The following is an 18,514-nucleotide window of genomic DNA, read 5'->3' as shown; positions in this document are numbered from 1 at the left end:
TTGTAGTCTGTATGCTACTAAACATTTTCACATAGCCTACAATGTGTTGTGTTTAGGCTAAATGCATGTAGGCTAAGTTGTATACAATAACTTGGCATTATCATGGATGAAGCTTATCATATTACACCTTGATTAAGAATGCAAACTTTTGTTGAATTTTATGAGAAATCTACAGACGCAAACAGACGAAGTGTAGTAAAATAAAGACCTAAATGTGTATTTCAGACTTTTTTTCACCACAAGTCTGAAAGAAGACATGTTATTGAAGACAAATATCCAAAAATCTCAAAATTGACCAGTAAAAAAAAAACTATGTTTTTGCCTGCCGTGTCTCGCCTTAATAAACACACACTGTTATCAGTAGCCTATTATTTTGGACAAAGTTTTGCACATTTCACTTCAATGTACACTGAAGCATGCGTCGTGAATTAGCAATGTGGAAACGGTGGTTTGTTACTGCAGTAATATCACGTTCAGTGATAAATCTCTCCGTTCCAGAATATTTGGTTCATAACATCAATCTTTGATTCAGGTGTTTGTGCAACCGTGCCCTGAAGATTTAACAAAAGTCTGGGTAGGCCTAAGTTAAGAAAAAAAGTAAGTAGGAATTAGGAAAGTATGTGAGAAGTGAGATCAAAATTACCTTGCTTGCTTCTTTCCGCCATTTCACCTCAGTGCGAGAAAAACATGCATCGCTTCTTCTGTACGGAAAACGAGCAATTTTAATTGGTCGTCAATTCACTGTGAGTCTGTGTATCGTGGCAACGGGCACAAGACTGCGCTGTTATGAATCCAGTGGGAAAATAGATCTTGTGTATTGTTTATATATTTCGTGTGTGTATGTCTCTATTATTTGATGCAAATAATTCTAGCCGGCTCAGCCAAACTTTATCAGATGGCGGCTCAATTTGGCTTACGAAATTATTGGCTGGTGGCGGCTGAAATTCTAAATGGCGCAAATGGCGGCGCCTGGCGGCGGCTTCGGGGTCTAGCCCGGATCCAGCTTCAGAGCTTCTCTGCTTTCACTACCCTCACGACCCCATCCCCCCTGGAAACAACGGCCCTGCAATTACATAATCAACAAAGTTGTAAAATTGGATATAACTATTAACAGAATAGTTTATTAAGTGATTTTATCACACTAAAATAATGTTAACGCGTATATTGTTTATGTCTTGTGGCTATACTTTTGAAAAAGTGAGAATTTGACTGTTCAAAAGTTGGCCCCCATTAATTTCCATTGTAAGTAACTCACTGTCACCTCAATTTCCCTTCTTTTGTGGTAATCCATTTTATGCCACAAATACTGTCAATTGAGTTTAACCTGTACAGAATCCTCAATATTCCTTTAAATATTTCTCTGTTTCTCACTCACACCTATAATATGCCTTCTAAAGACATGAATTTAACCTCTGGAGTCCTGTGGGTTACTTTCATGCTGCATGTATGTCCTTCAAAGTTTTGGTCACCATTCACTTGCATTGAATGGACCAACAGAGCTGAAATATTCTTCTAAAAATCTTTTTTTGAAGAAGCAAGACATTCATACTCTGAGGTGACATGAGGGTGAGTAAATGATGAGATAGATCATTTCCATATTTGGGTGAAGCGCAGATCCCTTTAAGAGGTGACTAACATTAAGTCAGACGACGACAAAATGGGGGCGGGGCCAAACTCCCGCTCAGTTGCCGGGAACGCAAATACCACGTGTCTTGAAGCCGGCTGCAGAGCATTCAGTTGATTCACGTTTTTCTACTAACAGTTTAGTTGTAAGATGGCGGCGCGGTGGGGAACAGGCGAGGATATTTTAAAACCCTGTAATAATCAAATGTTCTCGTCTGGGAATCTCGATGAGGTAAGATTTGCACATACTAATTCATTTTTTAGTGTCGCACCAAAATGGAATTGATGACATTTATCACTTCACCGAAATACTTGAGTTAAATATGAAAATGTGCTGGAGTTTGTGACACGTGGATTGTAATGGTGAGATGCTATTTGCAGTGCTTTATGCCACATGTGAGTTTATTTATGAAATTGTCTCTAGAAAACAGAGAGATTATATCAATTCTTGTATTGTTGGCGTTCGTGTAAAGCTGAACAGAAGTCGCGTTTGTCCTGTTAGCAGCTGATGTTGTCATGCCTCTCCATTCATAAGAAAATATAACATGTTCAAGACCAGTTCTACAGATTATCACTCCCTTAATGTCTGGACTTTTTACATTTAGTTGACTGTAAATTCATTGTTTTGATATAATCTACATAGTGAGTGTGTGTGTGTGTGTGTATATATATATGAATTCTGTGTTTAATTTTCAAGTGATTCACTCCCACGTGGTTGAATCATTTGAAGAATAACGCTAACAGCAATATTGTTAACTATCCATATTTGTATCGTTTACTCACAGATTGAAGTGAGAAACTAAAATCAGTTATTTAATAAAGTTTAATGATGCCTGACAGATCAATGCCTTTGATCTAAACTCTGTCACTGTTGATGAAAAACAAAGCTTTGAATACATTTCTACATTGTTCACTTGCATTTATCTATATGTAACTTTGATTATTTTAGCATTGTCCTGATTGTTAGCTTTATGTCGTTTAATGCGGTTTGCGTTGACTCGCTGTCCTGCACGTGGTTCATGTGTGAGTGGTCAGTCGTGTTGGGGCGCTGTGAAATTTTAAATCTATATAGTGACAACACTCTCTCATTCGGCAAATGTTTACGTTATGAAGAGATTGTGCTTCATTTTCACTAAACAAAGGGTTTATTCAAATTATTTATTATTCTATATTACTTTGTTGTAGTGAAAGGCTTGTTTTGAACTCAGGTGTGGCGTTTGCCCAGTAATGCACTGCGGCTGCATGACGTGCTGGGCGCAACACGTGCTTGTTGCTGAAGCGTTTCATTTACAGTTAAACTATCTGGAAATCGTTTTTGACGCATTCAGTTTCTCATTTCAATTTGAAGGTTTAATGATTTGGTCCAAAAATGAAGTAGCCTCTCTTTGCCTGAAATATTTTGGTGTCTAGCATTTTGTTCTATTTAACTAATGACTAATATCAAAACAGTTAATTCATATTCGAGTCGACAATTTTTCACTGGAAACCATGTAACTGAATCATAGTCTCATTCTTAAATACAGACTTTCAATGGCTGTTAAACCTACTACGACCATCGATTTAGATCATCCTAGAAGATAGAACACATTTATGTTTGGCTGTTTTACAATACATACACAATATTTTTACAAGAACATGAACTTTAAAAGTGTGTACACGTGCAACAATGCAATGCCTCATGAGTATTATTCTTCGCAGATTCTTAATTTTTTGCAGTATAAGCAAGGATTTTTAGTAAAATAATGGAAACGGTTGCATGCAGTTTCATAATCCATGGGAGTGAGGGGACATATAAGGATAGTTTTAATATAAATGGAGCTAAAAAGGTAAACATATTTGCTGTTGAGTCACAAGACCAAACTTACCTTGTTTTCCCTTCTGCAGGCAGAGATGCTTCAGGGAAGTTTCTCTGGCAGCTGTCTGGAGTATCACAGTCTCAACGGAAATGCTCTGGAAGCTTTACATGATTGCTTGGATCCTTCTATTCTGTCCATTTTTGAGGAAAGCCCCACTGGAGAAGTAAATTAATCTGTTTTTAAAGAGAGAAAATAAAAACGGTTGACTGATGATTTAAAGGTTCACTCATATATGTGTTCCTCAGTTTTGCTCTAATGAAATTAATTAGAATTGAAGCATATGTATAAATTCTTTAGCACTCGCATGACATGATGATTTCAGTCATATCACCTTATTACAGCGGTTTAAATATTCATGAGAGGGTCCCCTTGTGGGGCCTGCCATGTTTGGATCACATGAATAGCCGAATACTGCTCTCTCATTCTCAGTAACTTCCCTGTTATTTGACATTTTACTCATGGATTAATCAAAGCAAACTGTGAAAAGTGAATTTCTACAATGACATCAGTAACTTAAAACCAAGATGACAGTCTAAACATTTCTGTGTACAACTTAAAAAAAAAAATGGAATAGGATCTGTCTCAATGCAATCCTTCACTGAATAGCAACTATATATTCTGTTTTCAATAAATCTGTTTTTGTCATGCAGAATAATTCAGCACTATATTAATAGTTTTGTCTCTATTTTCAGGTTAAAAGTAATATTGATGAGGAAAGTGAAGCGACACTTCTCACAGCTCTCACTGAGATACTTGACAATGTTGATGATGAGAACTTGTCGCCTTTTGACAGTCTACCAGATTCAGACATGTTCTCGGGACACAGGGGTCATGAACATTCACCGGTGAGTCCTCATCTGGTCTTCTCACCTGTCTGAGCATGTCAGGAATGTGTTGGGAGCTTTCAGAAGATAACTGAAGAACTTGAATTTCAAATACTGATTTTTGTTAATCCACAGCTGAGGAAATGTATTTCATGGTCTCCCGAAGATAAAGAGTCTTTGATTACCACAAGACATTTTCCTGGGAAGGTATTTGTTTAAAATCATTCTTCCACATCTAAAGTGTTTTATGCGATTCATAGTTTTTAAAGACAATGCAGTTTTTTTTTTTTTTTTTTCCTGCTTTGAATGCATACATATGCTTTTGTTAGATGAGTCATGATGTTGGACACATCTGTACCTTTTTTGTTGTATAGAGTCTCCCACGAATGCAGAGAGCATCCCAGCAGAATAGTGAAGGAGAAGAGGAAGATGGAGATGCTAGTTTGACACCCATAACTAATATTGATTTATCATCATTGGATGAGTTTGACTGGTGCCTTCCTATCTCCTTAGAGCAGGTTGGAGAAAACATGCCTGTTACTCTGAGTGATTTAGTAAAACACATGCACCCTTACTGCATGACATTATGTGTTGAAGGAGAAGAGGGACGAGAGCATCTTCTGCCTGAACAGGGAATTGTGCTGGAAGTGGTTGATCAAGGAAAGCATGGAGAGCCCATCCTGACCATCCCAGATCTCAGCCTCCCCCTTCCTGTTTCTTGCTCCGACTCAGTAGAAGGTGAGCAAAGTGTCCCAGAAAAACACATGGAAGAACATGTAGGAACTTCTGTAGTATGTCCAGTTGAGCAGGAGAAAGTGGTTGCCAAGGTGGATAAAAATGAGTCGTCTGACAAATGCAACTCAAGAGGGAGAAAGAAACAGAAAAGCGTTGAATCCCCTTTGGTTGAAAGGAGAGTTTTGAGAAGTTCATCTTCTCGAGTTAAAGAGGAGTCACAGAAGAAACAACAGAAAAAGCATAAGAAGAAAAGAGTTAGGTTTTCTCCTGTGCTTTCATCAGCAGAACCAGAGAACCCAAAACTTGAAAATTTGACAGGATTGGTCATGGACCTTGAGCCACAGGTTGATAAAGAGTTCATCATGACCCCTCAAGCTGATTCAACAATCACAGAGTACAAGCCAGAGAACAAACCAATCCCAAGTGCATTATCTCTTGACAAATCTGTCAAAGCTGAACTGCCTTCAAAAGAGGAACCTGTTATTGAGCATCCTGCTGTTTGTCAGCATAGTGAAGCTAAGCCCAAACCTCTCAGTTTACAACAGTACCGTCTCCTCCGCCAACAGAAGAAACCAGACCCAGTGAATAAGACACAGGATAACAGCACTAAATGGCCCAAGTTGCCAGAGGCACCGAAGGAGCTCCATCCAATACCCTGCCTGCTGGACCCCAACCCCAGAGACCCACGCAGAACCTCTTTTACTAATGTTAAAAAAGATCTTGCTTCTGAAATAATGCCTGCATGGCACCCAAGAGGCCCAGCTGCTCCCTCAACACCTGAAGCCTTGCTCGTCCCACCAGCATCAATGATGGCTTCCTCGAAAAAACCTGTGTCATCTAAATCAGGCCCTCCACCTTCCTGTATATCTGCTGAAATCTCACCCCGAACTGTCCAGAACTCAACATCAACCTCATCCCAGAAACAACCTGCTGAAAATTCACCTTCAGTTGTTTCAACTCTGAAACTACCTGCTCCTACCTGTGTTCCAGAAAACACTATTAAGTGTGCGACCTCCCACCCTGCAAGGCATGAGGTTGCAAAGCAGACGCCTCCCGAAAGTACCGTTTCGCTACCAGTGTCCACTACATCCAGTCCCAACGAATGTTTACATAGAATCCCTAGTGCTGCTTGTGTGGTTGAAGATGTGCCACTGGCTCCATCTAAAGTTCCAGATCCCTCAAGGCCTAAAAGTCCTACCACTGCACAAGTCCAAAGCCTCAACTCTAGCCCTCACGAACTTCATGCTGCTGTGCCTCTAAAGAGGGAGACTGAGCAGGCTGTTTTGGCCCCTGTGCCTGATGAAGCCAAAAACACACTGCCATCTGATTCTAAAACGTTGACCTCACAAACACAGCCTCATGTTGCACCAATAGCTGCTCAGCCATTTTTCTCTGCTCTAGTTCAAGCCAGAGTTGTTAAACTGGCAGAACAGATGAGAATGGCTTCTTCTGAGATCCCCAAACCAAAGAACACCACTGAGCTCATTGAGTCATTCACAAGTGAAATTGGTGAGTTTTGCTGCATATGTGTTTTAGATGTACCGGTAGTTAGTTGGATTTTGTTACAAATTGATGTCATTTAGTTTGTTTTATTTAGAATTAACTTTTTTTCCTCAGGCATTGAGGCTGCTGATCTTACAAGCCTCTTGGAGCAGTTTGAAGAGTCTCAATGTAAGAATATTTCAGAATGCATTGCTCATTTTGTTTTATTTTAAAAAAAATTAAAAAAATACTCTTTAAAAAGCAGGTTACACTTTACAATAAGATTCTATTTGTTGACATTAGTAAATGCATGATCAAACTAACAATCAGTATGTTTTTCAGGCACTGAAAAAAGTTCAATGTCAGTTGGACTTTAACAATAATTTGGCTTCTTCAAATGTAATTTAAATGTTTTAGTCAGATTGAAATCTCACCAGTGCTATTTTTGCGTAGTCAGACTAACAGACTCAATATAATTGTAGTTCTGTTTTGTCTGTTATTTTTGTATTTTAATATTTTAGTTGTGTGTATTTATGCATTTTAATCAGACTATAATTGGATTCAACGTCCTAACTTCAAATATTCTGTAAAAAAATTGTCGTGCTTGAAAAGACCAAAGAACACTGTAGCTCAACTATGCAAAAACCTGCTGTAGCTCAAGTTTAACTCACATGTCAATTTACTAAATCAAATATATTTTTAACAGCATTTATTAATCTTGGTTAATTTATAAAAATACAATTATTTGTTTTTAGTACATGTATTATATGTAGAAATTACCATAAAACTAATTTAATAAATGCTATCAAATTATTGGTCATGTTAACTAATGCCATTAACTAGTGTTAACAAATACAAACATTTTGTAAATAGCTGCCAAAATGTATTTGTTTACCGAGGATGGTTGCGCTTGGAAAAAGTTGTCATTCCTGGAATGAATGTTTGCAGTGTAGTCTCCATGTAAAGCACAGATCATGAGGACGAAGTTCACAATTTAACATGACTCAGTGGTAAACATTAGATATCACCAAAACATCTTTTATTTTTTTATGGGTTTCTGCCAAATAAAGTAATATTGCCAAAAAGCCGTTAGAAGGTACATTTTTATATATTAACCTGAATGATGCACTTGTAAAAAAAAAAAAAAGACAGCATTAGCAATTATAGAATTTATTAGTACAAATGCTGAGTGGACAGACTACAATGGTTACAAATGAGTCTGCTGGCTCTGTTAGTCTTAAAGGTATAGTTCACCCAAAAATGAAAATTCTCATTGTTTACTCGCCCTCATGATATCCCAGGTGTGTATGACAGAACACATTTGGAGAAAAATATCTTTGCTCAGTAGGTCCTTAAAATGCACATGAATCGCGATTTCTGTTTTGAAACTCCAATGTGCGGTTATGTCGGTATCATGGCAATGCGAATATGTCACACGAGAGACCGCTTGGACTCCACCTTCTCATGAAACTTACATTGGATTATAGTTAAAAAGTACTTAAATATTGATCTTTTTCATATCAAAAGTGATCATATTGCTTTAGAAGACATTAATTTAAGCACTGGATTCATATCGATGATGTTTATGTTGTGTTTTTTTTTTGGAGCTTCAAAAGAGAAGTCTCCATTCAATAGCATTTTAAGGACCTACTGAGCCAAGGCATTTTTCTATTTTTATTAAAATGTGTTCTGGTGAAGAAAGTCATACACATATGACATGGAATATCATGAGGGTGAGTAAATAATGAGAATTAAACAAATTTGGGTGAACTATCCTTTTAAAGAATAGGGTGTGATAGCCTTAAGGAGAGGGTCTGTGCCTTTTTAAAAGAAGGTGTGGCATGAATGGAAACAGCTGCTATGTGCTCATGCTCATTGAACTGCCCTGTTAACAAAACTATTTTAAAAGCAGTTTGTATTCTTTTTCTGAGGACATGCAGGCCTGAGGCCGAAAGCTGATTTTGTGTACCCATCAAGCAAGCATTTATTTTCAATCTTCTGTTTCTCAGCTATTGATGGACAATCTTGTTACTGTAAGGGTCTGTTGTCCCTGTCTATCCCATGTCATCCTCTTAAACTTATCATTCACAAACTTTCCTCTCTTTTTCAGCTAAAGAAGTGCAGAGTGTTCCGGAGGTCTCTGGTAGAGCAGCCGCTGTAGGAAACTCCAGGTGAGTATCATGAGATTGAAGACTGAGTGATGGAGTTACCCTACAGCCGTTGTGCTGCTCTTACACCAAACTCAACGTTTGTGTTTGTGGTTATATGCCACTTTTCACCAAGACCTACCGAAACAAATGAGTCCCCCAACATGGTGGACATAAAAAAATTTAAAAACACAAGCATAGCTTGGTCTGAGTGACAGCAATGTTTTACCAACAACTGCATTTCAGTGCTTTTGAAGTTGTCAATGCAAATTGTATTATTTATTGTCTTTGTGAATTCAGTTTTGAACAGCAGGTGGAGACAAAGGCCCTGGAGAAAACTTGTAATCATGACCTAGGCAGTACAGCAGGTATTTTTATTTTGTCTTTTCTAACCATGTCAGGAAACAAATACAAAAATCACACTGCATGCTTTGTCTACCACTTTATGAAAGTCTTATTAAAAACAAAAAACTCAGTAAGGCCCTGTGCGCACTTACAGAAAAGTACAACGTACTGTTTGCGAACATTCCGACACCGAACACGCCGCTGGGGGAGGTGTTTAGAGGAGCATTTAAAGGGGTTGCACTGTGGCAATCGCTGACATCCCTTGATGACCCCATCACATCTCCCACCCTTCTATCAGGTCACCATATTTGACCTCGCCATGGGCCCTGCCTTTGCTTTGGATGGCCCTGGATGTTGAATGGCTGGACAAGCTCGCTAATAACTGCACACGTTCATGTTGACTGATCTTAACTGATAGAACTGTCTGGACAGAACTAGTTGTCTGCTTCAAAGTAGGAGGTGGACCAATACCAGTAAGGTGTTAAGCAGCTGGTACAAGTTTTCTTGAAAGTTTACAGTGGCAAGCTTTATGAACCACCAGAGTGAAACACCTGTTTGACAGATTTTGTTTTAAATTATGTCAAACTTGTTCGTTCGTTTGATTATTTTTATTTTTTTTATGAAGAATGCAGGGGCCTTAAGGGGTTGTTTACATCGAACACATTTAGCATTTTTTCTGTGCTGTTTTCTTAAAGGTATAGTTCACCCAATAATGAAAATTCTCATAATTTACTCACCTTCATGATATCCCAGGTGTGTCTTTTTTCATCAGAACACATTTGAAGAAAAACAGTCAAATGTCTTCTATCAGTAGGTCCTTAAAATGCAAGTGAATGGAGATTTCTCTTTTGAAGCTCCAAAAATCACAGACAGTCAGCATAAACTTCATCCATATGACCCCAGCTGTTAAAGTAATGTCTTCTAAAGCAACACGATCACTTTTGGTGTGAAAAAGATAAATATTTAAGTACTTTTTTTGTTTTGTTTTTTTACCGCGGTGGGGACCTGGGATTGAATAGGTCCCACCCCCTTGCTGATCGTAAGAGGCGACAAATGGGGTGACTTTTGCCATAAGTTGCAAACCGTGTCTGGGGAGGACAAGAACCTGGTATTTGAGGAATGTGTATGTTGCGGCTGCCTCAGGTCCAACACAATAGTTTGGCTTTGAATTCACATAGACAGGAGGTTGGAAGAACCCGGTCCAATCAATCGGCTAGTCAAGATGTACCCAAAAGGGTGTTGGCTTGGGATCAATTGAGTGAATTCATTTCTTGTATCTTTAGCTCAAGTATATCTCCCCTGTATCCTTGGTGCATAACTGGAGGATAACTGCGGCTCTGTGCACCCCCCTGTTGGGCTCTGATGTGGGTGGGGAGCAGGAGTGATGAAAATTAAAAAAAAAAAAAAAACGATGGATGATAGAACAAATATTGGATGACAAATCAGATGTGTATTTACTCAATTGTAAAAATTTTTTATTAAATTAGAATAAAATGAATAAGACATGCCACTTAAATTGTCTCCATTTGCAATACAGAAAGGCATTTCAGGCATAGCAGGGACAGTTAAAGATGTTAAAAAGCTAAGATCTGGACAAATCCAAGTAGAATGCTCCAAGAAAAGCCATGCTGAAAATATAATGCGTGCAAATATGCTGGCAAATGTACCGATAAAGGTATTTCATCACCCATCATTGAACAACAGTAAAGCAGTTATATGCATTATGGGGCCAAATATATTCAGTAGCCTGTATGTAGATGATGTGTGCATTTGTTATAAAGGCAAAAATATGAGACAACTATTATGTATGACTGGTCCGTACAAAATGGATTTAAATTTTCTAAATCAAAAACTGTGTGTGTGCATTTTTGTATTTTGCAATCTATGCACCTCGAGCCAGAACTCTTTTTGGAAAGGGAACCTATAAAAGTCATAGGAGACAAAATTCCTAGAACTTTCGATAATAAACAATCCTTCATCCCTCATATCAAAATGCTGTGGAATAGATGCTTCAAAGCAATGGATATTATAAAAGTGTTGGCAAGGATCAAATGGGGTGCAGATTGCAAATTACTCTTGAGACTCTACAGGACACTTGTTCGATCAAAAATGGACTATGGGAGCGCAGTTTATGGATCTGCCTGGAAGTCATATATTAAATTGTTGGACACAGTACATAAAGGATTGAGACTTGCACTAAGAGCATTTAGGACCTCTCCAACCCAAAGCTTGTATATGGAAGCAAGAGAACCATCACTATATAACAGATGGCTGAAACTGTCCCTTAACTATGCAGTTAAACTAAAAGATAATGAAAGTAACCCAGCATATCTTTCAGTCATTCATCCTCAACATTCACACCTGTATGAAACCAGACCCAGGTACATCAGTCCTTTTTAGAATTCACATTAAACCACACTTGGAGAACATGGACATTAATCTGGATATCCTAACATCAACACATCTGTGCCCTATACCACCCTGGAATCTAAAAAAAAAAAAAAACTATCTCTATGAACCTGGCTCGGTATACTAAAAATATAAATCATACAAATGTCTACCAGGAGAAATTCCTGGACATAAGATGTAGCTTACCATCTCATATACCAGTGTACACAGATGGATCAAAGTCAGAAAATCATTTATCTGCGGCAATAGTGATTCCTGGACCAACTTCAATTTTCACAGCAGAAGCTTGTGCATTATTACTAGCTTTAGAACAAATTGAAAAGGAACAGCAACGTCATTTTCTAATTCTTACAGATTCTAAATCCTGCCTGCAAGCACTCGAAGCTCTGGAAACGGAACACCCTACAATTATTAGCATAATAATAAAAGTGGACTCCTTAAAAAAACAAGACTTGAATATTGTCTTTTGTTGGATACCAGGCCATATGGGATTGGCTGGCAATGAACAGGCAGATAAAGCGTCTAAGGAAGCACTTCAATTGGACATGACAGTATGTAATATACCAACATCTGATGTTAAACCCATATTGAATATGTACGTTCACATCAAATGGTGAATGGAATGAATGTACATGTAACAAACTACATGAAGTAAGCCCAGTACTAAATCAAGGAGTATTATTTCCTCTGAAAAATAGATATATGACCAGGTTGTATATTTACACGAGATGTCGAATTGGTCACTTATTGAAAGGGGAAGAGGAACCAGTTTGTGATCTATGTAAGAATTTCTTGAGTATAAAACTGATTTTGAGCTGTCAAACTATTGTAAATATCGTTTAATTTGAACACCGTTGTCTTGACCATTAATTTAGCCATTGCTGCTGATATGGCATCAAAATATAAATAAGTACTTTTTTTTTTTTTTTTACTCTAAATCATGCTTCCGGTCAGCAGCAGTAGTGCATGTGATATAATCGCATTGGCATTTGAAACATACGAGAACTGACATGTGCGTCACAGCCGGAAGAGCAGCGCTGTTTACAAGGGAGGAGGAACTCTGTACAGTAGCTTCGTTGATTTTGGTTTAGATCTGTTTCTTTACTATCAATGGTGCGTTTGTGTCTCAGCCGAGTGGAGAACGTGAGATTACGTCTGTATCATGGCAATGGTTATATTTCACATAAGAGACCTTTTTTGGATGCCACCCTCTCGTTAAGTGTCGGATTATAGTTAAAACATAAATATTTATCTCTTTTCACACCAAAAGCAATTGTATCACTTTGGAAGACATTCATTTAACCACTGTAGTTGTATCGATGATGTTTATGCTTTGTGTCTGTGATTTATGAAACTTCAGAAGAGAAATGGCCATCCACTTGCATTATAAGGCCCTACTGAGCTGAGAATTTTTTCTTCAAATGTGTTTTGGTGAAGAAAGTAAGTCATACACACCTGGGATATCAGGAGGGTGAGTAAATGATGAGTGTTCATTATTGGGTGAACTTTACCTTTTAATTGGTTTGGGACTTGCACCGTTGGTTTGGGACTTGGTTTCCCATTCCCTTGGTTTGGGAATGGTTTGGGACTTGCACCGTTTCGGACCGCAAAGCCCTGCAGAGGATAGTGAGGACAGCTGAGAAGATCATTGGGGTCTCTCTTCCCTCCATCAAAGACATTTACAAAAAACACTGTATCCGCAAAGCAACCAGCATTGTGGACGACCCCACACACCCCTCACACAAACTCTTTACCCTCCTCCCGTCTGGCAAGAGGTACCGAAGCATTCGGGCCCTCACGGCCAGACTGTGTAACAGCTTCTTCCCCCAAGCCATCAGACTTCTCAATACTCAGAGACTGGTTTGACACACACGTGTCCTGAGTTGCACTTTAATAACTGTCACTTTATAACTGTCTGCTACCTCAATAACTGCTATGTGCATAGAACATTATCTCATAGTATGTTATGTTTACATTTTTAGAAACTGTCATCTTTTTGCACTACTGAGTACTGGTCGGCGCTGCACTGTCTATTGTCCTGTTCATTGTCAGTAATTTGTTGTACTGTCCCGTACTTTTTGCACATGTTTGCACGTGCACTTTATATAGGTAGTTTATATAGGTATTTTATTTCGTTGTGTAGTCTCATGTGGTCCTATGTTGGTCCTTTGTTGTTTTTATGTAGCACCATGGTCCTGGAGGAACGTTGTCTCGTTTTGCTGTGTACTGTACTAACTGTATATGGTTGAAACGACAATAAAAACCACTTGACTTGACTTGACTAATTGGTTTTCTACTTGAGCATGGGCTAGACGGACATCTTTGACCTTTTACTACCTCTCCCTGTATTTTTCAGCATTTTTCCGTAACATTAAGATACCATGTCAAGTTAAAAGAACAAACTTTTAATAAATGCATCTCGAGATGCCTGTTGTTTTTGTTTTACTGCAAGAACTTATTCAGTCTGAACAGCCCGTAACACTATTTAATACATATAAAAATGAAATGCTTTTTAACAGAAGGTTTTCCTTTATTTCCATAGGCCTTACACCTCCAGCTACACCCCCACACCAGATGTGGAAGCCTATTGCACCACTTGCACTGCTGGGGAAACCCAAGAAGTCAGAGGTCCTTAAATCAACCCATAACAAGACTATTCAGATAGAAGCAAGACCACTACCTTCAAATAAACTGCGCAACAATTCTCAGGCCCCTATTATGACTCAGACTCAGCCTTTCTCCCTTGACCACGACTACTGCCTCCCTCCAAAGGAAACCAATCTAAATGAGGTTGGCAAACGGTGGAATGTCAAACAACAACCTAGCATCATCATCAAGACTGTTGAGCTGCCCTCCAACAAAACAATCCAGCACAGTGTCTCCAAAGCTCTATCAAATCCTTCAGTTACAGAGGGAATGCAAATAAATCTTAACCTTTGTCAATCTTCTGTGGATAGGAAGTGCATTGAGAGGGATGCATTTAATAGCTCTGTCTTGGTGACTCCAGATGCCTCTCCAAACAGGCATGAGTCTGTAAGCCCTTTACTGGATGAAGCAAAATGCAACCAGCAGAAACCTCTAGGCTACTCTGAGTGTTCGTCCAGGCAATACCAGCACGAAAGAGGCCGCACAAGACGAAGATACAGAGCACAATACTCCAATAGCTCCGAATCCAGCTCAGAGTTGTCCTCCAGATCACGTTCACCACCTAGGAAAAGGTCAGCCTTGAGATTTGTCTCCAGTAGCAGGTTTTTGTAAAGGAATTTTGAAAGTATGTTGGCCAACCAAGGCTAGGAAATATCTTAAATGATATCTCGATATTTTTCAGCCTATTGATTATATTCGATGTATACAGTGCATCCGGAAAATATTCACAGCACTTAACTTTTTCCACATTTTATTTTAAAGCTTTATTCCAAAATTGATTAAATTCGTTATTTTCCTCAAAATTCTACAAACAATACCCCATAATTACAATGTGAAAGAAGTTTGTTTGAAATCTTTGCAAATGTATTAAATATAAAAACAAAAAAAAATCACATGTACAGAAGTATTCACAGCCTTTGCTCAATACTTTGTTGTAGCACCTTTGGCTCCAATTACAGCCTCATGCTACAAGCTTGGCACACCTATTTTTGGGCAGTTTCTCCCATTTCTTCTTTGCAAGACCTCTCAAGCTCCATCAGGTTGGATGGGGAGCATCGGTGCACAGCCATTTTCAGATCTCTCCAGAGATGTTAAATCGGGTTCAAGTCTGGACTCTGGCTGGGCCACTCAGTGACATTCACAGAGTTGTCCCGTAGCCACTCCTTTGTTATCTTGGCTCAGACTCAGCCTTTCTCCCTTGACCACGACTACTGCCTCCCTCCAAAGGAAACCCATCTAAATGAGGTTGGCAAACGGTGGAATGTCAAACAACAACTAGCATCATCATCAAGACTGTTGAGCTGCCCTCCTACAAAGGTCATTAGGGTCATTGTCCTTTTGGAAGATGAACCTTTGCCCCAGTCTGAGGTCCAGAGCGCTCTGGAGCCACTGCTGCATTCATCTTTCCCTCAATCTTGACTAGTCTCCCAGTTCTTGCCACTGAAAAACATCCCCACAGCATGATGCTGCCACCACCATGCTTCACTGTAGGGATGGTATTGGCCAGGTGGTGAGTGGTGCCTAGTTTCCTTCAGACTTGTCACATTTAGGCCAAAGAATTCAATATTTGTTACATCAGAACAGAGAATTTTGTTTCTCATGGTCAGAGTCCTTCAGGTGCCTTTTGGCAAACTCCAGGCGGGCTGTCGTGCCTTTTACTGAGTGACTTCTGTCTGGCCACAGGGGGACTTCAATTAAGTTGTAGAAACATCTCAAAGATGATCAGTGGAAACAGGATGCACCTGAGCTCAATTTTGGGTGTCATGGCAAAGGCTGTGAATACTTATGTACATGTGGGGTTTTTTTGGGAAAAGGTGAAGCGCTGTGAATACTTTCTGGATGCACTGTATCTCTATAATTAGGTATTTGCTCTAAAATGGCTCAAAAGTGTTTGATGATTAAAATTATAATGCTGAATTATCATTATTCTTAGATTTACGTTACACAAAATTAATATATTTCTGTCCTATTTACTTCCTCTTCACATGGGGGTTTAATTTTGACACTGAAAATGTAATGTGTATTTGACAGTTTATAATATAGCATTTCATGAAATGCAGAACAATCTCCTTTTCTATTATTCTGTGCTCCGTTTGTAGATTTGTACATTAACTTGTAACTGTTACTAATGTTTAGAATAGTGCGAATGCTTGAACCTGCATTACTTTGATTTCACAATGCACGTGAACTGATCTGAGAGCATTACCATGTGCATGTACACAGATCAGCATGTCACCGGTTTGTTATGAATCACACACGGACCATGTTTATCTGTCTTTAAATCGCAGCCTTTGTGGATTAATAATCATATGACCAACTTGCCATTTTTATGTTATTTAGTTTAAATAAGCAGCCCTGAAGGATTGTGAAATAAGTCTACTGATGTGTTCTATGAAACTTAATAAACAAATGAAACACATTAAAATCATCATGATATAGGTCAATTTTACATCCTCAGTAAAATTATCTCGATTATATCGTTAATTTTCAATATCGCCCAGCCCTACGGCTAACAAATATATTTTATTTTACAGATACAGATCTCGTCATTCAAGTAGTAGATCCAGTTCGACATCTCAGTCTTGTTCACGATCCAGCTCAAGTTCTTTTTCCCCACCCCGCCGGAGACGGTATTCCTACTCAAGCTCATGCTCTGGATCCTGGAGCCGCTCTCGATCCAGATCCCGTTCTTCAGATTCTCATGGACGTCAGCATTGGACAAGACAAAGAAGGTGAGAATTAGCGTTTTAACTTATTGCATGGAACAGTTCCTTTTTAATACAGTGTGTTTTCAGCTCTGCTTTCTCTTTCTTGACAGCCCTAATGAGAGGCCTGGTTTCCACTATTCACAAAATAACAATGAAGGCATGAAAAGACGCCAGGACACAGCCATTGTGAGTTGTTTTTTTTGTTTGTTTTTTTAAATCAAGGAAGTCCATCTTACATGATATTGTCACAATTAAAATACACAGCTGTTTCCTCCTTTCCCCAATAGCAACTTGGAAATTTCTAACAGTACTTAATGAACATCAATTAAAATGTTTTGTGGTTTTAGGAGGAAAGGAGAATAGTTTATGTTGGACGAATCCGTGGAACAATGACTCGTAAAGAGCTGAAAGAACGCTTTTCATACTTTGGAGAGATTGAGGAGTGCAATGTGCACTTAAGAGAAAATGGGTATGGGTCTGGTTCATTAACTTCTGAATTTTTTCTAGTTCAGTTTGAACTATCTTGTCTATCATGAGCAACAGAACTAAGACTGGTTATCTATTTCAGGGACAACTACGGCTTTGTTACTTACTACAACACAAAGGATGCATTTGATGCTATAGAGCATGGAAGCAAACTGAGGCAGCCGAATGAGCTTCCATTTGACCTGTGTTTTGGAGGCAGGAGGCAGTTTTGCAGGATGAGTTATGCTGATCTTGGTAAGTTTTGGTTTTTAGATATAAACTTTATTACTATTGAAGCCTCCAAGTGCTAAAATTGCATCTTCTTTCAGATTCAAACCAGGAGTATGATCCAATGCCTACAAAGGGAAAACTTGATGCAGTAGACTTTGACACTTTACTCAAGCAGGCACAGAGGAACCTGAAAGGGTAACGATTAGTAGCTTAGCCGCAGAAGAGAAGGCGAATTACCTCGGAGCGAAAAGCTGCCCCTCACTTCCAGTGTTGCCTATCAATTACTGTTTTTCTTTTGTTTTTGTTTTGTTTTTCTCTATTTGTCTTTTTGTTTCTGCAAGTTTACACCTTGTATTGAAGTGAAGATTTGTAAGAAAAATGAAAAGTGCAAAAAAAAATATCATGAAATATAAAAATGACTGTGGAATGAATTATAATAATTATTTTAAAGGATGCAATTTATTTAAATGTTTAATCTGACGTCAAATGTTGGAAACATTTTTTTAAAATTAAATTGAAACATTTTGTTTGGGGATAAACCGATATAAAATGTTGAAAATGTATCAACCTAAATAAACCTTCAAATGAATTGTCTCTTGTAAGTTTCAAAATCAATGTCATTCCCCTTGAAGCAAGACCTTTGCAAATATAGTATGTGGTCTTGTTTATTTATTTTTTACTTGTATTTGTTTATTTTTGTCTACAAATGTCCCCATAGGTGGAGATTGTGTCTGCAGATGTTCTGTTTGCTACAGAATTCAATCTTTTTAAACTAATTTCAGGAACAGGCAGGTTGCAAATCAAAGCCTTTAAATGAATTAGAATAAGGCAAAATACAGTGAAAACATTCAGGTATTTATTTTCTAGCTCCTAGTCTATTGAATGTTGAAATGGTAATATCAGGATTCTAGCTCGAGGGTTTTCAAACTTTTCAATGAACAAGGCTTTATAAATATGATGATCCCCTTACAAGAAACCACATTGCTCTTTATGTGAGGAAACTAAGTGATATTAAGACCACTTGAACAAATATTGAGCTATTT

At 38.4% G+C, this 18,514-nt stretch overlaps 1 protein-coding gene across 1 annotated transcript; it reads left to right on the top strand.

Moving 5' to 3' along the window:
- Window positions 1-1,724: 1,724 nt before the first annotated feature.
- On the top strand, window positions 1,725-18,033 carry LOC127618001 (peroxisome proliferator-activated receptor gamma coactivator-related protein 1-like). Its single transcript, XM_052090207.1, has 14 exons — window positions 1,725-1,855; window positions 3,508-3,642; window positions 4,172-4,324; window positions 4,439-4,510; window positions 4,678-6,547; window positions 6,656-6,709; window positions 8,631-8,691; window positions 8,968-9,035; window positions 13,964-14,639; window positions 16,602-16,799; window positions 16,886-16,961; window positions 17,123-17,244; window positions 17,344-17,495; window positions 17,570-18,033. Exons 1-14 carry the CDS (start codon window positions 1,775-1,777, stop codon window positions 17,668-17,670), a joined length of 3,819 nt encoding a protein of 1,272 aa, XP_051946167.1. The 5' UTR covers window positions 1,725-1,774; the 3' UTR covers window positions 17,671-18,033.
- Window positions 18,034-18,514: the final 481 nt, after the last annotated feature.

The sequence above is a fragment of the Xyrauchen texanus genome, chromosome 24 (assembly GCF_025860055.1).
Source record: "Xyrauchen texanus isolate HMW12.3.18 chromosome 24, RBS_HiC_50CHRs, whole genome shotgun sequence".
NCBI classification, from domain to species: Eukaryota; Metazoa; Chordata; class Actinopteri; order Cypriniformes; family Catostomidae; genus Xyrauchen; species Xyrauchen texanus.
The sequence above is the reverse complement of the archived record's forward strand: the minus strand, read 5'-3'. Positions and strand labels throughout refer to the sequence as shown.

What these genes read in the sequence shown, in the direction of transcription:
- LOC127618001 (XM_052090207.1), top strand. Translation starts at nt 1,775, where the DNA reads ATGGCGGCGCGGTGGGGAACAGGCGAGGATATTTTAAAACCCTGTAAT. An exon ending in CGTCTGGGAATCTCGATGAG is followed by an intron (nt 1,856 to 3,507) that starts GTAAGATTTGCA and finishes TCCCTTCTGCAG; the next exon opens with GCAGAGATGCTTCAGGGAAG. An exon ending in CATTGGACAAGACAAAGAAG is followed by an intron (nt 16,800 to 16,885) that starts GTGAGAATTAGC and finishes CTTTCTTGACAG; the next exon opens with CCCTAATGAGAGGCCTGGTT.